This window comes from Phyllostomus hastatus, unplaced genomic scaffold (genome assembly GCF_019186645.2).
Source record: "Phyllostomus hastatus isolate PE091 unplaced genomic scaffold, TTU_PhHast_1.1 phas_scaffold_501, whole genome shotgun sequence".
NCBI classification, from domain to species: Eukaryota; Metazoa; Chordata; class Mammalia; order Chiroptera; family Phyllostomidae; genus Phyllostomus; species Phyllostomus hastatus.
Window position 1 is genome coordinate 8,422,325 of NW_025334033.1, and position 23,973 is coordinate 8,446,297.

At 39.9% G+C, this 23,973-nt stretch overlaps 1 protein-coding gene and 1 non-coding gene across 3 annotated transcripts in view; both read left to right on the forward strand.

The window, feature by feature from the left end:
- The first annotated feature begins 626 nt into the window (after positions 1 to 626).
- Positions 627 to 23,973, forward strand: part of BUB1B (BUB1 mitotic checkpoint serine/threonine kinase B) — a 67,173-nt gene continuing 43,826 nt past the window's right edge. The window contains exons 1-4 of one of the 2 annotated variants that reach the window (XM_045822781.1): positions 627 to 851; positions 3,424 to 3,570; positions 9,627 to 9,686; positions 10,097 to 10,241. In XM_045822781.1, coding sequence (XP_045678737.1) covers positions 817 to 851; positions 3,424 to 3,570; positions 9,627 to 9,686; positions 10,097 to 10,241 — 387 coding nt within the window. In that variant the 5' untranslated portion in view covers positions 627 to 816. The remainder of the gene's footprint in view (positions 852 to 3,423; positions 3,571 to 9,626; positions 9,687 to 10,096; positions 10,242 to 23,973) is intronic. The other variant, XM_045822780.1, reaches the window with a different exon arrangement.
- Positions 14,522 to 14,680, forward strand: LOC123809075. Its single transcript, XR_006783947.1, has one exon. It is a non-coding gene; the product is annotated as a U1 spliceosomal RNA (small nuclear RNA).

Consider the following 23,973-nt stretch of genomic DNA (forward strand, 5'->3'; position numbering starts at 1 on the left):
TTTTCCACGGACGGGGGTGGGGTGGATGGTTTCGGGATATTTCAAGCGCATTACATCCCAGCTCTCCTCCTGCTTTGCGGCTGGTTCCTAACAGGCCATGGACCACGGGTACTGGTCTGTGGCCCTGGAGTTGGGGACCCCTGCTCTAACCAATTGAGTTGTATTCCTACCAGGGGGGAATACAGCTTTTCTGAATTCTAAAGACAGGAAGGAAACAGCTGGCACAAAGCAGCCTAAGAACTATGGACACATGTGAGACTTGGGCGTGATCACATGAGAGCAGGGTGTGATCATACAGCCTGGCCAGCCACGGAGAAAAAAGTCAAGTCAAATGCTAGCAGTCAAAGATAACTCCCTACACTCAAGACATCAAAGAAATTCTGGTGCTGAAAATGTCTCTGGCTTGGCTCAGAGACTGGCCTTCCATGCGGACAACACCTGCGGGGAATTTATACCGCCTAGGCTTGCAGTACCTGGGCAGCCACCCAGGGTGGAAACTACAACTCCCACTATGCACCGCGACTGCGTGAACCAAACCCAGGATAAACTACAAGCCCCAGAATGCCTTAAGCAAAAGACGCGCGTACCAGCGGAGGGACGTAGCTACGTCGTGCGGGACCGTTAAATTTGAAAGTTGGCGGCTGGTCTAGAGGTGGCTGGTTTGTGAGGGAGTTAGGTGCATGCTCTTCTTTTGTCCCGGATCCCCCTCTGGTCGCTTCGATACCTCTAAAGGCAGGTTGCAGAAGGAAACCCAGGCGGTCTGCGTCTCCGAGGAAAGGCCCGCAGGAGGACGAGGTTCTGAGCCGGGAATGCAGGATGGAGGCGAAGAAGAAGGAAGCGGGTGCTCTGAGGTAGGTACAGGAGCTGAGAGCTGGGCGTGCGAGACCCGAGGGTGTCTAACAGGTGACAGAGGCCACGCTAAGAACAGCCAGGGAGAAGAGCGGACGGTCAGTAGAAGAGCAAGCCAGGTCACAGCCTTCTTCCTGTTCGAGTCGGACGCAAGGGATGGAGGTGAAAACTCGGGGTAATCACTGACCTCATTGGGGTGCAGGCACTGAGAATCCTGCTCCGTGCGGCTTCAACATAAAGGAGGCTTTGGGACCCAGTGTTGCTAAGACTTTGGAATTTGTAGTGGGGTCTGCGTTTGTATCTCAGCTCAGCCATTTGCTAGCTCTTGGACCTTGGACTCGTCTTAGTATGGAAAATACTGATTAATCTTACCTTACCAAATTTTGGGAAAATTCAGAGTATATGTAAAGTAAGGGCCTCCAAGTAACTGCTCAGCAACGTGTAGATGCTATAATTATGCCAGTGGCAGTTAGAAATCTAAAAAGCCCTTCTCTGCATACTTGCTGCTTTTCCATATTGTAAATGTGTACCAGCTTTTCTAGGTTGGCATTCTCTATGTGTTTTCATTTTGGGCTACACAATACGAAAATGTCGTATCATGAACTGTTTAATTCCATGCAACAAATATTTATTGACGACCTACTAAGTGCTAGGTGCAGCAAATAAAAGACAAAAATCTCTGCCTTCCTAAAGTTTAGTTTCTGGGGTGGGATGAGGGTAGGGACAACAGACAATAAACACGATAGATAAGCTAAAAGTTAGATGGTGGTTGCTAGTTAAAAAAAAAACAGTGGGGAGAAGGGGGTTGGTACACTTTTAGATAGTTTGAACAGGAGTTCTCACTGGGAAGGTGTCATTTTGGTCAAAACTTGAAGGAAGCTGAAGAGCTAGTCTTGCATATATACAGGAAAAGTACAAAGGCTGGAGGGTGAGGGTTGGGGGAGGACCTGCACCTGACAAGTAGCTGTAGCAGAATGAACCAGAACAGTAAAAAGGAAAGGGTGGGGATGCAGACATTGTAAAGACTTGGCTTTTACTCTGATTGTAGTCACAAGTCATTGGAGAATTTTCAGCAGGAAAAAGACATGATCTGACATGGGTTTAAATGGGGTCACTTTGGCTGCAGTGTTGAAAAGACTAAAGGCAGTAAAGAACTGGAAGCAAGGAGATCAGTTCAGAGGTTACTGAAATAATCCAGGCAAGAGAAGCAGGGGCTTGAGCCAAGCTGGGAGCAGTAGAGATGGTGAGAAGAGGTTGACTTCTGGATATATTTCGGAGGTAGAGCGCGCAGGATTTGCTGAGTGACCAGGGAGATGTGAGAGGGGTGTCAAGGTTGGCGCTGAGACTTTTGACTTGAGCAACTGGAAAAATGAAGTTGTGATGAGGGAAAGACTGTGGGAGGAGCAGATCTGGGAGGAGGCAGAAGGACAAAGCAAGGAAGTCCCAACTCAGTTTAGGACATTTAACTGAGATAATTTAATTGCTAGTTCAAGAGCAAGACAAGAAATTCAGATGAACTCAAGTATTTATTCAGTGCTTACTAGTGTCAGATCCTGTTACTGGACCTGGGGTTACAAAAAAGTAAACGACTTGGCTGTTATAAGATTGACACAATATTAAACAAATGTGAGTAGTTACAACCTAAATTATTAATAACATTTTCTTTAAGTGTTTTTGCTCTCATCTAGATGGAGGTCACAGATAACTTTCACTCTATTTTGAAAGTTGGTGCCTAATCTGCCTCTGATTTAACCCAGAAGTAACTCCTGGCACCCAGAAGTAGGCATTTATCTGACTGTGGCAGAGCTCTGAAGTCGAGAGTGAATACCCAATATGGTGAACACTTGTGGGGATTTCCCCCCAAAGGCTTGGTAGAATTGGGAAGTGGGGAGCGATTGAGACCAGTAAGCTATATTTTTATCTGCCTCTGCTCTGGACCACCTATGTATATAAACTTTAGTTTTAAGTCATCAGTCGAAACATGGGGTGTTATTCTGACAAGCACTTCACTAATTTTAAATTAAACTAGATGGTGTGTTCAGTGGTAGGCATAGAACTGCTTTTTGTTTACTTTGCCAAATTTATAATACTTTTGCCCTTCTTTCCTTAAACTTTATTCTTAAATTTAAATTTTTAAATGTATTTATTTGAGAGAGAGACAGACAGACAGACAGATACAAACATTGATTTGCCATTCTACTTATTTATGCATTCATTGGTTGATTCTTGTATGTGCCCTGACCAGCAATCGAATCTGCAACCTCGGTGTATGGGGATGATGCTATAACCAACTGAGCCAACCAGCCAGGGCTAAACTTTATTCCTGTAGTACTATTCACAATTCCCTGCTACATTCTCTCTTCCATTAGGCATATACTACAGCCGTAAACTTGGGAACCAGGTCACAAATACTCAGGAGCTTAGAAGTGTAATAACGCAACTAATGTGTGTGCCCATGATATTCAATCCAGAAATCATGACTAATCACTTACCTGAGAACATTTTCAATACTCTAGTGATATAATAACTCACTATAGGTTGGTATAAAACTTACTTTTGTTTCCCTCTTCACAGTGAAGCCATGTCCCTGGAGGGAGATGAATGGGAGCTGAGTAAAGAAAATGTGCAACCCTTAAGGCAAGGGCGGAGCATATCCACACTTCAGGAAGTACTGGCGCAGCAAGAACTGGCCCGTAACACTACTCTACAGCAGCAGAAATGGTGTGTAGAACAGCTGGGGCTCAAGCTGTCATGATTCATCCCCAACTGTGGTAGATAATTTGCATGGATCCATGCACAATGGTATAAGAAGTGCTCTTCAAGAACTGATAGTCCAAGAATCTATTGCTCGCCTGCTTTTTCATCACATGGCGGCTATCTAAAGATCTCAGATATGATGAACAAGAGCTTTAGGATTTCATTTCATTGTGGAGCAGCCAAACTCTTATATCAATAGAAATGCATTTTATACAGGGGACAATGAGAAGCAAAGTAAAGCAAGTATCATATTACAGTATTTCCTGAAAGTATTATGTCATTCGGAATCCCTAAACAGAGTTAACTCTTCTTTGATAGTAATCAATTAGAGGCATTTCTTCCTTGGATTCTGAGTCCTGAGGAAGAGTGAATCTGCTATCTTTTATGTGTATTCAATTATTAACTTTCTAGGAAAGTATTTTGATAATGTGCCGAAAAAAAATAGTGATCTCCAAAGAAAATGTAAACCTCAAAGAAACTGAATTTATACTAGAAAGTGTCTCAATAATGATTTAACAAACTCTGGATAAACAAAAGCTAAAAAATATGACAACATTATTCAAATAGAGCTATGGAACTTGCTTTTCTTTGAATAATACATGTTTTGATAAATACACTTTTGTCAAAAAAGTATAGCTTCTACCCTCTATCTCTGACAAAATTCTTTTATCATTGGCAAATTATAATATTGTGTTATAATATAATGAATATTCTTATTCATCTCATTGGATCTTTAAAAGCATTGGGTTTTATTGTTTTGTTTCAGAGCTACTGGTACTGTATTCTGTTCTTACCCCTTCTTCCTGGCTTCTGTGACATTGTGCTACTTTTTTTCCACTTCTCCACTTAGTCCTTGTCCTGCTGTTTTACCTAAGTTTCTGTTCCTTGCCCTTTGCTCTCCTTCCATATTTAAGTTTTCTAGGACTATTTAACTACTGTGTACATCTCTTACTTGTCTTCTAAATGTCTTTTCATGTACCCGTAATATATAATTAAATAAATGTCTCACTAATGTGTTAAATACTAAATCTTCTCTCATAAATAACCTTCCTTTTTCTTTTCTTAAAGATTTTTATTTACTCTTAGAGATAGGGGAAGGGAGGGAGAAAGAGAGAGAGAGAAACATCAATGTGTGGTTGCCTCTTACATGTCCTCTACTGGGGGCCTGGCCCACAACCCAGGCATATGCCCTGACTGGGAATTGAACCAGCAACACTTTGGTTCACAGGCTGGCACTCAACCACTGAGCCACACCAGCCAGGGCATAACCTTCCTTTTTCTACTCCATTTTGGTTCATGATACCAAAACTTACCTGAATGATCTTGCTCTCTTACTGTAATTTTATTATTTGGTTAGTAAGGACTAGTGATTTTTTTTTTAAGTATAAATTACATCCAATGAAATGATCAGATTTTTATGTATACCATTTAATCAGCATTTGTTTTTAAAAAGATTTTATTTATTTTTAGAGAGAGGGGAAGGGAGGGAGAAAGAGAGGGAGAGAAACATCAGTGTGTGGTTGCCTCTCACGTGGCCCCCACCCGGGACCTGGCCCACAACCCAGGCATGTGCCCTGACTGGGAATTGAAGCAGTGACCCTTTGGTTCATAGCTTGCGCTCAATCCACTGAACTACACCAGCCAGGGCTTTATTAGCATTTTTAAAAAACTGATTTGAGAAAGAGAAAGGGAAAGAGAGAGACAATCATCGATTTTGTTGTTCCACACATTTATGCATTCATTGGTAGCTTTTTGTATGTGCCCTGACCAGAGATCGAACCCAGAACCTTGACTGGATCATGCATTAACAACTGGGATACCCAGCCAGAGCTAGTACCATTTAATCTGCTTTGACATGCATTTCAAGGCACATTTTTATTACCTCAAAAGTTCTTTCGTACCCCTTTCCGATCAGTGCAACCAGAGATCAGCTTTCTAGCAACATAGGTTATTTTTGCTTTATTCTAGAACTTTATATAAATGGAATCATACAGTTTTTTTACTCAGCATTTTTCTAGGCTTTTTCATGTTGCATGTATTAAATAGATTGTTCCTTTTTATTACTGAGTAGTAGTCCATTTGTTTATCCATTCATCAATTGGTGGACATTTAGAGTTTTTCCAGTTTTGTGTGCTTATGAATAAAGCTGCTATGGACATTCTTATACAAGGCTTTTTCTGGATATAGATTTTCACTTCTCATGGAAAGGAATTGCTGAGTCATAGAATAAACATATGTTTAACTTTTTAAGAAACTGCCAGTTTTCCAAAGAGATTGTGAAGTTTTATGCTTCTACAACTAATGTATGAGTCTATTTATTCCAAATCCACTCTAGTATTTGGGGGTCAATCTTTTTTGTTTTAGCCATCCTGGTGGATGTGTAATAGTGTCCCATGGTTTTACTTCCCATTTCCCTGGTGCATAATAATAGTGAACACTTTTTACATGGCCTTTTATATAATTCTTTTGTTGTGTATTAGTTAAATGTTATGCCCAGTTTTAAAATTAGGTTGCAGGAGTTCTTTTTATAGTCTGTATACAAGTCCTTTATCAAATATATGTGTTATAGGCTTGATTCCCAGCCAGGGCACATGCCTGGGTTGCAGGCCACAGCCCCCAGCAACTGCACATTGATGTTTCTCTCTCTCTCTCTCTTCCTCCTCCACTTCCCTCTCTAAAAATAAATAAATAAGTCTTTAAAATATATATATATGTGTGTGTGTTATAATGTTTCCCCCAGTCCATGGCTGTTTTCTTGCTGGTATTTTTTTTTTTAAGATTTATTTATTTTTAGAGAGAGGGGAAGGGAAGAAGAAAGGGAGAGAAGTATCAATGTGTGGTTGCCTATTGTGTGCCCCCCACTGGACACCTGGCCCACAATCCAGGCATGTGCCCTGACTGGGAATCAAACCAGAAACCCCTTGGTTCACAGCCCGCGCTCAATCCACTGAGCTACACCAGCGAGGGCTCTTGCTGGTGTTTTTTGATAAGAAGTTTTTGATTTTCATGAAGTTTAAATCAGTGTTTTTCTTTTACGGTTAGTTTTTCTTGTGGGTCTTCTCTGGGAGATTGTTACTACTCCGAAGTTGCAAAGATATTCTGTGTTTTCTTCTAGTAGGTTTATTGTTTTAACTTTTATGTTTAGGTCTATGATTCATCTTAAATTTATCCTTGCCCTGACTGGTGTGGCTCAGTGGGTTGAGCATTGTCCTGCAAACTGAAAGGTGGCTCATTTCTTGCTGGGGCACATGGCTGGGTTGCAGGCCAGGTCCCTGGTTGTGGGCATGAGAGAAGTAACCAACGGATGTTTCTCTCTCACATCAATATTTCTCTCTCTTTTCCTCCCTCCCTTCTACTCTCTCTAAAATTAAAAAAAAAAAAATTAGCCCTGGCTGGCGTAGCTCAGTGGATTGAGCACAGGCTGCAAACCAAAGTATTGAAGGTTCGATTCCCAGCCAGGGCACGTGCCTGGGTTGCAGGCCACGGCCCCCAGCAACCGCACATTGATGTTTCTCTCTCTCTTTCTTTCTCCCTCCCTTCCCTCTCTAAAAATAAATAAATAAATATTTAAAAAATATAAAATAAAATAAAAATTATGCTTGTGTATAGTGTAAGGTTGGAGTAAAAGTACTTCCTTTCCCCTCCTGCTTGCCCCAATATGGATATCCAACTGTTCTGCTTCCACTTGTTGAAGAGATTTTTACTTACCCCATTGAATTGCTAGGGCCTCTTGTGGAAAACCGTGGCTGGTGTGGCTCAGCTGGTTGGAGCATCCTCCTGTAAACTGAAAGGTCCTGAGTTCCATTTCAGTTCTCAGCACATGCCTAGGTTACGAGTTGTCCCAGGTCAGGGCACTTAAGAGAGGCAACCCAGCAATGTTTCTTTCTCATGTCGATGCTTCTTTTCCTCTCTCTCTCCTTCCCTTCTGCTTTCTCTAAAATCAGTAAGCATGTCCTTGGGTGAGGATTAAAAAAACATAATTTGATTGTGTGAATTATTTCTAGACTCTTTTCTGTTTAATTGCTCTAATTGCCTATTCTTTCATCAATTATACATTGTCCTGATTAGCTTTATATGATAAATCTTAAAGTCAGGTACAGTTTGTTCTCCAGTTTCATTGTTCTTTAAAAATTTTTTTGCAGCCCTTGCTGGCATAGCTCAGTGGATTGAGCACGGGCTGGGAACCAAAGTGTCCCAGGTTCGATTCCCAGCCAGGGTACATTCCTGGGTTGCAGGCCATAAGCCCCAGTAACCGCACATTGATGTTTCTCTCTCTCTCTCTCTCTCCCTCCCTTCCCTCTCTAAAAATAAATAAATAAAATAAAATAAAAATAAAAAAAAATTTTTTTTGCTTAGTTTTGGTCCTTTGCATTTCTAAACAATTTCTAAAAACCATCTTGTTAATCTCTAGAAAAGAGCCTGCTGGGATTTTGGTTGAATTGCATTTAATCTATAGATTAATTTGGAGGATGACTGATTTTTCCAAGTAGTGTCTTGGATTTTAGTTTTTCACTGTTCTACATATAATCCCCTCATTATCTCATACTTAAATCACCATATTAGCTTCATAATTGTGGCCCTTTTCAAATGGGCCTGTTCTTATAATGTTACTCGGTTAATCTTTTTAAAATCTTGTCATATTCAAGATACTAACCAATTGAAGAATGAAAGACCCAATAGTGACTCATGCCCTTTTTTTAAAAAAAAAGATTTTATTTATTTTATTTTTAGACAGGGGAAGGGAGAGAGGGAGAGAAACATCAATGTGTGGTTGCCTCTCATGCACCCCCAACTTGGGACCTGGCCTGTACCCAGGCATGTGCCCTGACTGGGAATCAAACCGACAACCTCCCGGTTCACAGGCCCAAACTCAGTCCACTGAGTCACTCAGCCAGGGCTGAGGCTGCTTCTTTGACTCCTTGAAACCATAACGATCCATTCTTGGCAATTGTAATATACTATACTGCTTTGTATTTTTAGTTAATTTTTTATTTTATACTTTGTCTTATTAGAGTATAAATTCCTTTGTGTCAGGAACTACTTTACTCTTTTTTTTTTAACAATGATGTTATTTATTTACTTTTAGAGAGGGGGAGGGAGAAAGAGGGAGAGAAACATTAGTGTGTGAGAGATACAGCAGTTGGTTCCCTCTTGCACACCCCCAGCTGGTGGACCTGGCCCGACACCCAGGCATGTGCCTTGGTCGGGAATTGGACTGGTGATCTTTCGGTTCAGAGGTGGGTGCTCAGTCCACGGAGCCACACCAGCCGGGTATTTTATTCTTTATATCAACCATAACACCTTATACAGTTTTTATTGATTTATCTAAATTGTAGTTTATTACCTAGTACTTCTCCTATATTCTAACTGGTCAGTCTTAACTTAGTCTTAGCCCTCTGTCTTTTCTAAGCCTTTACAAAGTCATATTTTATACTTTCTTAAGGCACTTCCCAAATTTTATATGGTGTTCTCTGACTAATGTTGCCTATAGAATTTTTCTTTAAGAGATATGTGTGTGTCAGTTTCATTTGTTCAATACTATTAAACACATATAAGATGATAACTATAATTTATTGACTACTTGCTATGTCTAAACACTTTAAGACTAATCAACCTAATAAGGTAGGTAGTATTACTATCCCCAGTTTTCAGAAAAGAAAACTGAAAAAAGAGTGTAAATAGCTTGTCCCGGGTCACCCAGTTAGTGACTCCTGGAGCTGCACTTGAACGTAGCGAGTCCTGCTCCAGGGCTTTAACTTGCTGTGTCACACTGCTCTCCTGTATGTTGTCTTGGAATGTGCTTCTCTAATTTGTACATGTTTTGTCCCTCTTGTTCTGTTAACAGGCAGAATCCTAATTATTTCTCTTCTTGTTCCTTCTGTTTAACAAACTCTCAAAGTCCAGTGAAATTATCTAGATTGACATTAAACACTTAATAAATGAATAAAAATGGAGGTAATACTTGTTCATTTGGCTATTTTCACTGTTGCTTATGCTAACATTTTCTGTTTAAATTTCAGGGCATTTGAATCTGAAATTCGATTTTACACGGGAAATGACCCTCTGGATGTTTGGGACAGGTGGGACCTTCTATTTAACAAGGGCAGTAGAAACTTGACATATGAGTCCTTATGGTCATGCTTTTCAGATTGGGGTGTACAGAACAGTGTGCCAGAATGTAAAGGGGTCTTTTGGGGATACAGAGAGAGAGTAGTCATAATGTTTCTTCCTGAGGTATTCAGGGTGTGGCATAGAGCTGTGAGTTTCACCCTTCTGTCCTCATCCCTATTATTTCCAACAAATACTTAACTGGAGATACTTAGAAAAGTTGCGGGGTATAGGCTTGGGGCATGTCATTGAGGACTTCTAGATAAACATACTTACAATGTATTAGATATTTCTGCTTTAAAAAATTCCAGAATGGGTCTTGGAGCAAGAACAAAAGTTTAACATGTTTCTGAAATATTCTTTTCCTTTTCTTTCTGTTCAGGTATATTAACTGGACAGAGCAGAACTATCCTCAGGGAGGGAAGGAAAGTAATATGTCAACATTATTAGAAAGAGCCGTAGAAGCACTACAAGGGGAAAAAAGATATTATAATGATCCTCGATTTCTTAGTCTCTGGCTTAAACTGGTAAGTCTCAAATGCCATCTGAATTTAAAATATTAAACCAAGAGATTTTTTCCAGACGTACCTGGTACACCAAAAAATGGCAAAACCTGAGCCATTTTGTAGATATTAAGCATTTAGTAAATATTCAATATTTAGTAACTTGGTTTTACTTTAAAGACGAATTTTAATATAAGGTTTTATACGTCTTTAAGTGATCGTAAGGCTGGTATAGCTCTCCGTGGGAGTGGCTCACTTTGTTTATTTTGAACATAACTGGGTCACACAGCGGTATTGGAGGAGGACGTAGAAGAGCAAACACAGGGCATTAGTGAAATTGGCAAAAAGCTCATAGATGATTCTGATATCCTTTTCTCCCTTTTTTGAGAATCATCATCAAAAAATGATGTTTAATTCTTCATCTGTCTTTGGGCTTCTTTTATCTAGTTTATTGCTATATCAAAAATGTTTGCCAACTACATTGTACTGTCTTACTTGACATGCAGTTCTTTTATTTCTAGAACAATCTTGAGGATTTTTTTATGAAAACATTTTCTTTGTAACAAATAATGACCAAGGTACTTAGATATTAATTTCATTGCTTTTATCCTAAAAGAGATTAGAAAAAAGTAAATGATAAGTATTTAGAATGGGATGTTAGGTAATGGATAATTAGATACTTTAAAAATTTAAATAAATTAAAAAAATATATATATATATATAAATAGGTACCAAATTTTTTGGACTGTAAGATGCACCAGACCATAAGACACACCTAGGTTTTAGAGGAGGTAAATAGGAAAAAAAATTTTGAAGCAAAAAATCTGGTAAAATATTTAATCACATAAATAACATAGGCTGTCTCCCCCACCACAGTGATCCAGGCAAGCTACATTCAGACTATGAGACGCACCCCCATTCTCTCCAAATTTGGGGGGGGGGTATCTTATAGTCTGAAAAATATGGTAATTAAGTGTTAGATTAGATAGTTTTAAATAATAGAATATTTATAATAATTTGTAATTTGATGAAATATTGACATTTGAAATGGATAAAATTTTTGGCCTAAATATATCTCTTGAGGAGGGCTTATCTTTTTTATTTTTATGTTTCAATTAAAGTTTACATTCAACGCTATTTTGTATCAGTCTCAGATGTACAACATGACAATGATATTCTTTACAAAGTGTTCCCCTGATATTCCCAGTACCCACCTGGCCCCAAGCATAGTTATTGCAATATTGACTGTATTCCCTGTGCTGTACTTTACATCTCTTGACTGTTTTGTAACTACCAAGTTGTACTTCTCAGTCTCTTACCTTTTTCACGCAGTACCCCAGCCTTCTCCTCCTCCCCCTGGCAACCATCAGTCTATTCTCTATCTATGAGTCTGTTTCTATTTTTATTTGTTCATTTATTCTGTTCTTTAGATTCTACATGTAAGTGAAATCATAGGGTATTTGTCTTTCTCTAAGTTGACTTATTTCACTGAGCATAATACCATCTAGGTCCATCCATGCTGTTGCAAGTGGTAAGATTTCATTCTTTTTTATGACTGAATAATATGCCACTGAATATATGTGCCACAGTTTTTTTAGCCACGTGTCTATTGATGGTCACTTGTGGTGCTTCCGTATTTTGGCTATTGTAAACAATGCTGCATTGACCATAGGGTGCATATATTCTTTCAAAATCGTGTTTTGGGTTTCTTCAGATATATATCCAGAAGTGGAATCACTGGGTCATGAGACAATTATGTTCTTAATTTTTTGAGGACCCTCCATACTGTTTTCCACAGTGGCTTCACCCATTTGCATTCCCACCAACAGTGCATAAAGATTCCCTTTTCCATGTCATTGCCAGCATCTGTTTGTTGATTTATTAACTATAGGCATTCTGACAGGTATGAAGTGATATCTCTTTGTGGTTTTTAATTTGCATTTCTCTGATGATTAGTGACATTGAGCATCTTTTCATATGTCTATCGACTATCTATATGTCCTCTTTGGAGTAGTGTCTATTCAGGTCCTCTGCCAATTTTTTAATTGGGTAGTTTGTTTTTTTGGTGTTGAGTTGTATGAGTTCTTTATAAATTTTGTATGTTAACCTCTTATCAAATGAATCATTGGTGAATATGTTCCTCTATTTATTAGGTTGTCTTTTTGTTTTGCTGATGGCTTCCTCCACTGTGCAAAAGTTTTTTAGTTTGATATAGTCCCATTTGTTTATTTTGTTTGTTTCCCTTGCTTCAAAAAATTTTTTGCTAAGAGAAATGTCAGAGATTTTACTGCCTATGTTTTTTTCTAGGAGTTTTATGGTTTCGAGTCTTACATTTAAATCTTTAATTAATTTTGAGTTTATTCTTGTATATGGTGTAAGAAGGTGGTCCAGTTTCATTTTTTTTTTTTTTGCATTGATCTATATGTCTGTTTTTATGCCAATATAATGCTGTTTTGATTACTATTGGCCTCATAGTGTAGTTGGATATCAGGTAGCATGATACCTCCAACTTGTTCTTCTTTTTCTAGACCGCTATACCTATTCAGGATCTTCTATGGTTCCTTATCAATTTTTAGATTTTTTATTTTAGTTCTGGGAAATATGGCATTGGTAATTTCATAGACATTGCATCGAATCCATAGATTGCTTTGGGTAGTGTGGACATTTTAATGATGTTAGTTCTTTCTATTCATGAGCATAGTGTATACTTCCGTTTATTTGTATCTTCTTCAATTTCTTTCTTTAATATCTTATCATTTTCCAAGTACAGTTCTTTTACTTTCTTCCTTGAATTTATTCCTAGGTAATTTATTTTCTTTTTTAAAATTTTTTCTTTATTTTTTATTTTTAGAAAGAGGGGAAGGGAAGGAGAAAGAGAGGAAGAGAAACATCATGTGTGGTTGCCTCTCACATGGCCCCCACTAGGGACCTGGCCTGCATCCCAGGCACGTGCCCCAACTGGGAATCAAACCGGTAACCCTTTGGTTCGCAGCCTGAACTCAATCCACTGAGCTACACACGAGCCAGGGCCTAGGTAATTTATTTTCTTTGAGACAATTGTAAATGGGATTGTTTTCTTAGTTTCCCTTTCTGATACTTCATTATTAGTATATAAGTCTGCAACCTATTTCTGAATTTTCATTGTATCCTACTACTTTACTGAATTCATTGATCAGTTCTAGTAGTTTTTGGTGGAATTTTTAGGGTTCTCTACATACAGTATCATGTCATCCGCACATAATGAGTTTTACTTCTTCCTTTCCAATTTGGATGCCTGTATTTCTTTTACTTGTCTCATTGCTGTGTCTAGGACTTTTAGTACTGTGTTGAGTAACAGAAGTGAAAGGGAACATCCCTGTCTTGTTCCTGATCTTAAGGGAAATGCTCTTAGTTTTTCCCCACTGAGAATGATGATTACTCTGGGTTTGTCATGTACAGCTTTTATTATGTTTAGGTATGTTCCCTCTATTTTCACTTGGCTGAGTTTTTATCATAAATGGGTGTTGGATTTTGTCCAGTGCTTTTTCTGTATGTATTGATAAGAGCATATGATTTTTGCTCTTCATTTTGTTTATGTGGTATATAATGTTGTTGATTTGCAGATTGTATCATCCTTTAATCCCAGGAATAAATCCCACTTGATCTTGGTTAATGATCACTTTAATGTATTGCTGAACTCGGTTTCGTAATATTTTGTTGAGGATTTTTGCATCTATGTTCATCATGACTACTGGCCTATGGTTTTCTTTCTTTGTAGTCTTTTTATTTGGTTTTGGAATTAAGGTAATGCTGTCCTCATAGAAAGAGCCTGGGAGTCTTTCTTTCTCTTGAATTTTTTTGGAATGGTTTGAGTATAGGTGTTACTTCTTGAACGTTTGGTAAAATTCACTTGTGAAGCCTTCTAGTCCAGGACTTTTTTATGTTAGGAATTTGGTTATTGCTTAGATTTTATTAGTTATAATCAGTCTGTTCAGGTTTTCTGTCTCTTTTTGTTTTGGTTTTGGAAGATTGTATGTTTCTAGGAATGTATTCATTTCGTTCAGATGTCCAATTTGTTGACATATAATTCTTCATATTTCCTTATAATCCTTCATATTTCTGTGGTGTCAGTTGTACTTCTATTTCACTTCTGATTTTATTTCTTTTGGTCCCCTCAAAGAACCATTTCTTGGTTTTATTGATCTTCTGTGTTGTGTTTTAGGCTCTATTTTGTTTATTTCCACTCTGATCTTTATTATTTCCTTCCTTCTACTTACTTTGGGCTTTGATGTTCTTTTTCAAGTTCCTTTAGTTGTAAGTTTAGATTGTTTATTTGATATTTACCATGATCATGAAGGTGGTTTTCCCAGGGCGAGGCTTGTGCATTGCACTCTGAATGTGCTGGCCCATGTGATTTCCCCTAATGTGGGAAACTCGACTGCATAATTTGTGGTAGAGGGGGACTGCATTCGCACTCTCCCCTGGGGGAAAAACAGGAAAAAAAAGATTGTTTATTTGAGATTTTTCTTATTTTTTGAGGTATGCCTCCAATGCTATGAAATTCCCTTTCAAGGACTGCTTTTGCTGTGGGCTGTAGATTTTGTGTTATTGTGGTTTCATTTTCATTTGTCTCAAAGTATCTTATTTTTTATAATATATTTTATTGATTAAGTTATTACAGTTGTCCCTTTGGCATTTTAATTATGATATGTATTGGTGTGGTCCTCTTTGGGTTCAACTTGTTTGGGACTCTGTGCTTCTGGAACTTGTATATCTATTTCCTTCACCAAATTAGGGAAGTTTTCCTTCATTATTTTTTCAAATAAGTTTTCAATTTCTTGCTCTTCCTCTTCTCCTTCTGGCACCCCTATGATTTGGATGTTGGTACATTTGCAGATTGTTTTTTTGAATTCTTTTTTTCTTCTTGCTGTTCTAACTGGATGCTTATTTCTTTTTTATGTTCCAAATCATTGATTTGAATCCTGGCTTCTTCCTCTCCACTGGTGGTTCCCTGTAGGTTTTTCTTTATTTCACTTAGTGTAACCCTCATTTCTTCCTTTATGTTGTTGCTGTTCTCAGTGAGTTCTTTAAGCATCCTGATCACCAGTGTTTTGAGCTCTGCATCTGATAGGTTGTTTATCTCCATTTTGTTTAGTGTTTTTTCTGGGGTTCTGTTCTGTTCTTTCATTTGGGCCATATTTGTTTGTCTCCTCAATGGGGCGGCCTACCTGTGTTTGTTTCTGTGTACTAGGTAGAGCTGCCTTGACTCACTGTCTTAGTACCATGACTTATTGTAGAAAAGGCACCTGTAAATTATGTGGGGCAAAGCCTTAGGTGATTGCCAGGGCAGGGCAACCTGCTTCACTACTTTGGGGCTCTGTGTGTGGGAAGAGGTTAGAAAGGGGACAGTACCACTGCTGGCCTCTGGAGGTTTGCTGGCACTCACCCCATTTCCAGCCATTTCACCCACTTCCCGTATGTGACTGGTGCCCTTCCAGCTGTTGCCCTGGTGCTGAATCCCAGAGTGGGTGGGTTTCTGTATGTTCTAAGTCTGCCTGGGCCCTTTAAATGGAGTCTCTTGAAAATCCAGCAGTTTTTACACTGTCCCAACTCCCACTGGTTTTTACAGCCAGAAGTTAATGGGGATTTATCTCCCTGGTGCTGAAACCCTGGGCTACGTGGTCTGGCCTGGAGCTGGAATTGCTGGCTCCCAAGGTATCCCTCTTGATTTTTATCCACCACAAGTGAATATGGCACCAACCATTCTGCCGCCTCTCTGCACCACATGGTGTCTCGGCGCCTCTCCACCTGTCCCTGCAACTCTTCCCTTCCTACCCATCTGGATGACTGTGGCTTGTTTAAATCCTTGGTTGTCAGACTTCCATCTAGCTCAATTTTCTAATGGTTCTGGGTGTTACTTGTTTTGAGATCTAGTTGTAGTTCTTTCTGTGGTTGTGTGAGAGGCGAAGTGTGTGTACCTATGCCTCCATCCTGACTGGAAGTCTCAAAGTATCTTTTGATTTCGTCCTTGATCTCATTGTTAACCATGCATTGTTTAGTAACAGGTTATTTAGCCTCTGTGTGTTTGTGTGTGTGTTTAAGTTTTTTTCTTATAGCTGATTTCAAGTTTCTTTTCTTTTTTTAAAAGATTTTATTTACTTATTTTTAGAGAGAGGGGCAGGGAGGGAGAAAGAGAGGGAGAGAAACATCAATGTGTGGTTGCCTCTCACATACCCCCTACTGGGGACCTGGCTGCAACCCAGGGATGTGCCCTGACTTGGAATTGAATCACCGACCCTTTGGTTTGCAGGCCAGCACTCAATCCACTGAGCTACATCAGCCAGCACAATAGATTTTTTAGTTTCATACCATTGTAGACAGAGAAGATACTTCATATTATTTCAATCTTAAATTTTTTGAGACTTGTTTTGTGTCCTAACATGTGGTCTGTTTTAGAAAATGTTCCATGTACACTTGAAAAGAATGTATATTCTGCTGCTTTGGAGTAAAATGCTCTGAAAATTTCATCTGGTCTGGTGTGTTATATTAAGTGTTGCTTCCTTGTTGATTTTACGTCTAGAAGACATAAATGTTTATAAGGGTTATCTCCTTTAATGTCCGTTATCTCTTATAGTCTTTATTTTAAAGTCTATTTTGTCTGATGTAAGTATAGCTATCCCAATTTTTTTTTATTTCCATTTGCATGAAATAAAAATTTCCAGCTACTTACTTTCAGTTTCTGTGTGTCTTTAAGTGTTAAGTAAGTCTCTTGTAGACAGCATAGGTAAGGGTCTTATTTTCTTATCCTTTCACCCATTGTATGCCTTTTTTTTTTTAAGATTTTATTTATTTTAGAGAGGAGGGAAGGGAGGGAAAGAAGGAGGGAAACATCAATGTGAGAGAAAAACATCGATCAGTTGCCTCTTGCATGTGCCCTGACTAGGGACCAAACCCACAACCCAGGCAGTGCCCTGATGGGGAATTGAACCGGCAACTTTTCGCTTTGTGGAATGACCCAACCAACCAAGCCATACCTGTCAGTTATGGCTTTTGATTGGAGCATTGAATCCACTTGCATTTAAAATAATAATTGATAGATATATATTTATACCCATTATATTATTCATATTTTTAACCTTTCATCTTCTTCATAAAGAAGTCTCATTAACATTTCTTTGTCTGGGAAGCTCTTTATCTGTCCTTCAATTCTGAATAATAACTTTACTGGGTATAGTAAGCTTGGATGTAGATCCTTGTTTTTCATCACCTTGAATATTTCATGCCAATCCCTTCTAGCCTGCAAAATTTCTGTTGAAAAATCAGCTGACAGTCTCATGGGAACTCCCTTGTAGGTAAATAACTGCTATTCTCTTGCTGCTTTTAAGATTCTCTTTGTTGACCTCTAACCGACATGGAGGATTAGCTAGGGACCCATCCCACAGAGCAGATCTTACTTCAGCATAGCTGGTGCCCACTGAATCTTCCCTTGAGTGTATTGGTCATGGAGGTGGTTGGGTGGTGGCACTTTGACATGGTCTGAAGCTGTCCACTGTGTGTGCTGGCCTTGGGGTCTTCTGGGAAGTGCAGGCTAAGTTCAGCTGCCACCTGTGTTCTGCCTGGGGTTGCCAGTGGTAGCTTCAAAGCCATCTGCAGATGATACTTTTTGTGCTGGGCTTAGAGGTGCCCAGGTGAAGCCAAGCTGTACCTAGGTGGCCTGCTGTTAGTGCTGGGCCTGGGGCACTTAGCAAGAGGTACAGGGCACACTGAGGCCAGATGCTGCTTGTTTGAGAGCTGTTGGGAAAATCTGAGGTATGAGTCAACACACACAAATCTTGTGGAAAAGCACTGGGAACAGCTTAGGTGGGTCCAAAATTTGGGTGAGGAAGTATCTCAGGGAATCACCAGGATAGAGCAAACAGTGTGAGCCAGGCTGATGGAGACTCAGATATGGTGCCAGCCTGCCTGTTCTGTGTGTGAAAGCTGCACCCTCAGCTCTGGCCTTGATGTCATGCAGTTTAATTCCTCCCTGTATGTTTCTAGTGATTTTCAAGCTGCTGCTTCAGTGCTGGAGCATAGAGGGAGTGAGTCTGAGTAAGTCCATGTATGGGTACTTTAAGAGGAACTACTGGGACTCCAGAAATTCTCTGTCTCCCTCAGCCTCCATGTATGGTGATTTTTTTTTTATCTTCACCAGAGGACATGCTTATTGATTTTAGAAAGAGAGGAAGGGAGGCTGAGGGAGAAACATCAATCCCCTGTCAGGTGCATACCAGGAGACTTCCATTGGTTCTTTTCCTTTGTGTTTCTGTCTATTGTTTTTGTTTGGTGCTATTCCATACCTGTTTCCTCTTTTTCTGAGCTGTGTGTCTCAGTTTTGTGTGTGTGTGTGTGTGTGTGTGTGTGTGTGTGTGTGTGTGTGGTTACCATTAGATTTATGAAAAAGAAAGTTTCATATATAGAGTAGTCCTTTTTCTTTTGGGTGCATCAGACTTCCATTCTCCTTTGCAAATTTAGACCTTTTCTCCCTTTCCTTTTATGTTTTGTTGTCACAAATTATCCCTGTTTATGCTGTAAGTTTGTTGGTGATCTTCCTTGTAGATTTGTGACCTTTTGTTCTTTGTTTCAGGTAGAATAACCCCTTGATAAACCTCCACTGCTCTGTGTCTGGAAGAGTCTTCATTTCTCCTTCATATTTAAAGGATAATTCTGCTGGATATATTACTCTTGGCTGATCATTTCTCTCTTTCAGCAATTTGAATTGTTTTTTTTCTTTTAAACCCTCAACCAAGTGTATGTTCACCCAAGGATATGTTGTTGTTTTTTAATTGATTTTAGAAAGAGAGGAAGGGAGAAAGAAGGAGAGAGAAATATCGATGTCTCCTGTGCATGCCCTGACTGGGGATAGAACCTGCAACCTAGGTATGTGCTCTGACTGGGAATTGAACCCGCAACCTTTGGGTGTACAGGTCGACGCTGCAACCAACTGAGCCACCTGGCCAGGGCAGTAGTTTATTTGTTTCCACTCTCTTCTGGCCTGTAGAGTTCCTGCTGAGAAGATGATAATGGGCTTTCCTTTATAGGTTACTTTCTTCTTTTCCCTGGCTGCCTTGAGAATTCTTCCTTTGTCATTCTTTTTTGACAGTTTTAATACAATATGCCTTGGAGAAGGCCTCTTTAGATTGAGATAAGTAGGTGTTCTGTTTGATTTTTGGATTCAAGGATCTAGCTCTTTCCATAAGTTTGGAAAGTTCTCGTCAACTATTTGTTTGAATATGCCCTTTTTTTCCATTCTCCCTCTCTTCTAACTGGTATGTCTGTTATTCTTATGTTGTTCTTTCTGATGGAGTCAGATAGCTCTTGTAGAGTTCTTTGACTTTTTCTAATGTTCAAGTTTCTCTCTTTTCCCCTCTGTGTCAGTTCTGGGTTTTTTTCTTTGATAATCACTGATCTTTTACTCCATTTGGTTTGCTCATTTTCCTGTGTTGCTAGTTCATACTTGTCTCTTTGAATTGTTCTCCAGAATTTCCATTTTGTTCTTTATTAAAGTTTCAGTCTCTTTGAAGGACTTGTGTTGTTTATTTTTTGAGCTTGCTAAATTGCCTATCTGTATTTTCTCATATCATGTTGAGTATTTCTGGAACTGCAGACTTTTGTTTTTCTAAGATTTTTTAAATTTACCTTTAGAGAGAGGGGAAGAGAAGAAGAAAGGAAGAGAAACACTAGTGTACAAGAGATACAATTATTGGTTGCCTCTCACACACCCCCAAGTGGGGACCTGGCCTGCACCCCAGGCACGTGCCCTGACTAGGAATCAAACCAGTGACCTTTCTGTTCACAGGCTGTTATTCAATCTACTGAGCCACACCAGCTAGGACAAGAAATACAGTCTTGAATTGTCTGTCATTTATGTCACATATTTCCATGTCTTTAAGTTTTTTTCTGAAGATTTTTCATTTTCTTTCTAAGCTGCCTCTATACCATAGTTATTCATGATATTTGTCTACCTTGGGTGTTCATATTTATTTCATGGATTCCTTCTCTGTCTAGGCATCAATGTGAGAGTGTCATATCTCTAGCAGATTAATATGAAGAGGTCTTTCCATTCTTTTTCAATAGGTGGTACTGAATTACAGGGGCATCTTGTTTGTCTGTTTTGTTTTGTTTTTGTTTTTAGCTCTGTGAAATCCCAGTGCTCTCCATCAGAGCCAGACACTGTGGTCAGTGTAGCTGCAGTGCGTGGAGTTTGGGAGGGCTGGGAGAACCTGCCAGCTTCTTTGCTGTTTTGTTCCCCCTGCGACCAGACTCTGGGATTGGTTAGAGAGTATATATACTCTTTGTTTAGGGGAAAAGATGATGCTGTAGTACTAGTTCTCAGGTTTGCAGATAATGTATTTTACAACCCAACAGCAAGGACAAAGGGAGTCAAGTCCTGGGAAGTTAAGGTGAGGTGGCCAGGCTCTGTGGCTTTGTTTCTCTGTCTGAATTGCTGGCCACCCAATAACCACAGTCATGCTCCTATGCTGTGTCCTATCCCAGGAATGTCAGCTCAGCTGCAGCTCTTACTGTGCACTCCTGTAGGAGTGACCACCGGGTCTTTTTGCCCCTCCCGGCTAAAGAGCGTGTCAGCTACAACCAGCTTCTTCCTTTCTCCGAGCTGAGCCCTACTGTGAGCTCTCAGCTGCCGAGCTGCATCCCTGGGTCCTATCAGCTTCTCTTCCTTTTCTCTTCTCCCTTTTGCTCCACTAGCCCACCTTGAGAACTTTCAATGCATGGGTCTCTCAGGTGTATTTGTGCATTGAACAGGTACTCCTTGTTGCATTATAGCTGTTCAAATTGTGGACGCTTCAAGGGGAGAGACCAAAAGGATCTCTCCCTCTGCCTTTCCTCGGTTGTCATTCTCCTTCCCAATTTTTATCTTCCACACATGGGTGTGGGACCAACCACTTCATGTCTTTGGCCCTTCTACTAGTCTCCACGTGGCTTCTTCTCTAACTCCCTAGTTGTAAGACTTCCTTTCGGCCAGATTTCAGGTGGTTCTGAATGATGGTTCTGTAGTTAGTTGTAATTTTCATGTGGTTGTTGGAGGAGTTGAATACCATGTTTACCTATGTGATTTATTAAAAGGTAGACTAGGCAAACCTCTAAAATGACTTAATCCCAGGATTCTATGGTTATATTTTGTTGGCACTATTAAGAGAAACAGTTAATTGGAATGGTTTTTCTGTTCATTTATGTTAACGTGGCATTGCTACTGAAGAGCAATGACATTTTTATAAAGTAAAAAATCAATCTAGACTAGTGTTACTAAAACAATGGTCTGCAGACTGTTCGAGGTCAGTATAAAAATTTAGAATAATCTCTTAGAAATTTTGTTAAACATTTGACATTGTCACAACATCCAACTGCATTATCATTTATCTAGTAACTTCTGTTTTTATTGTGTTGTACTGTATTTTTTAAAAGATTTTATTTATTTTTAGAGAGGGGATGGGAAGGAGAAAGAGAGGGAGAGAAACATCAGTGTGTGGTTGCTTCTTGAACACCTTCCTACTGGTAACCTGGCCCGCAACCCAGGCGTGTACCCTAACTGGGAATCGAACTGGCAACCCTTTGGTTCACAGTCAGGTGCTCAATCCACTGAGCCACACCAGCCAGGGCTGTTTCTATTGTATTTTTATTTTTTATTTTTTTATTTTTTATTTTTTTATTTATATTTTATTGATTATGCTACTACAGTTGTCCCATTTCCCCCCTTCTCTCCCCTCCACCCTATACCCCCTCTCCCACCCACATTGCCCCCCCCTTTAGTTCATGTCCATGTGTCATACTTATGAGTTCTTTAGCTTCTACATTTCCCGTACTATTCTTGCCCTCCCCCTATCTATTTTCAACCTACATTCTATGCTACTTATTCTCTATACCTTTTCCCCCTCTCTCCTCCTCCCACCCCTCTGTTGCTAACCCTCCATGTGACCTCCATTTCTGTGGTTCTGTTCCTGTTCTAGTTGTTTACTTAGTTTCTTTTGGTTTTGCTTTAGGCATGGTTGTTAATAATTGTGAGTTTGCTGTCCATTTACTATACATGTTTTTTCTTTATCTTCTTTTCTTAGATAAGTCCCTTTAGCATTTCATAAAATAAGGGCTTGGTGATGATGAACTCCTTTAACTTGACCTTATCTGAGAAGCACTTTATCTGCCCTTCCATGCTAAATGAGAGCTTTGCTGGATAGAGCAATCTGGGATGTAGGTCCTTGTCTTTCATGACTTGGAATATTTCTTTCCAGCCCCTTCTTGCCTGTAAGGTCTCTTTGGAGAAATCAGCTGACAGTCTGACGGGAACTCCTTTGTATGTTACTGTCCCCTTATCTCTTGCTGCTTCTAGGATTCTCTCCTTCGTTTTTACCTTGGCTAATGTAATGATAATGTGCCTTGGTATGTTTCTTCTTGGGTCCAACTTCTTTGGGGCTCTCTGAGCTTCTTGGATTTCTTGGAAGACTATTTCCTTTACCAGATTGGGGAAGTTCTCCTTTATTATTTGTTCAAATACGTGCTCAATTTGTTGCTTTTCCCCTTCCCCTTCTGGTACCCCTATAATTCGGATGTTGGAATGTTTAAAGGTGTCCTGGATGCTCTTAAGCTTCTCCTCGTTTTTTTGAATTCTTATTTCATCATGCTTTCCTGCTTGGTTGATTCTATCTTCCTTGTGGTCCACTGTATTGTTTTGAGACCCAGTTTCCTGCCCTTCACTATTGGCTCTCCTCCGTGTATCTTTCTGCATCTCTTTTATGGTAACCTGCATGTTTTCATCTAATTTGAGCCCAAAATCAACCAATTCCGTGAGCTTTCTGATCACCAGTGTTTTGAACTGTGCATCTGATAGATTGGCTATTTCTTAGTCGCTCAAAAGGATGAGTCCTGGGGGACTGATTTGTTCTGTTGGAAACATGTCTCTCCCTGTCTTCTTTTTTTTTTCTTTTTTTTTCCAGTCTGGTCGCTCTTGTTACGGTGGGGGGTGGAGCCTTAGGTGTTCACCGGGACTGGGCACCCCAGTCGCTAGATTGTGACCTTATATGTGGGGGCGGGAGCGGGGACAGGAGGGAACAATGGCGGTAGTTCCGTTCTCCTGGGATCTCAGTCCCTTCTCTGGGATCCTGGGCTGCGAGCTCTGCCCCGGTCCACAGTCGCCGCCTCACTGGGTCTGCCAGCCGCAGCTTGTGTACTCAGGGACCACCGCTCCGTTCTTGCGCCCCGGATGGCTCTCTCACCGATTTCGCGCCAAGTTTTCCCCGACCTCCGCGTGCCGCCGACCTGTGCCCGCCCAGCTCGTCATCTACCAGTCTGGATGTACGGGTCCACTTCAACTTCTTGGCTGTCTGACTTCCATTCAGATAAATCTCTGTCAGTTCTGGGTGTTATTCTATCTGTAAATTATTGTTGTTCTAATCTTGGTTGTGCGAGGAGGTACGGTGCGTCCACCTATTCCTCCATCTTGCCGGAAGTCCTCTATTGTATTTTTTTAAAAATATCAGTCCACAATGGAGTGGAAAGTTTTATACAACACACACACACCCCAAAACTGGCCCCTGAGGTAATCTGAGAAGCATTGATCTAGACAACCCTCAAATTCAAACGATCAGCAATAATCTTACTTTTGTTTTTTTTCCATAAAGTATATTGTATTGATTCTGCTAATACAGTTGTCCCATTTTTTTTCTCCTCTATATCCCCTCTGCCCTGCACCCACCTCCCTTCCTTCAGTATTACCCCGCCTTAGTTC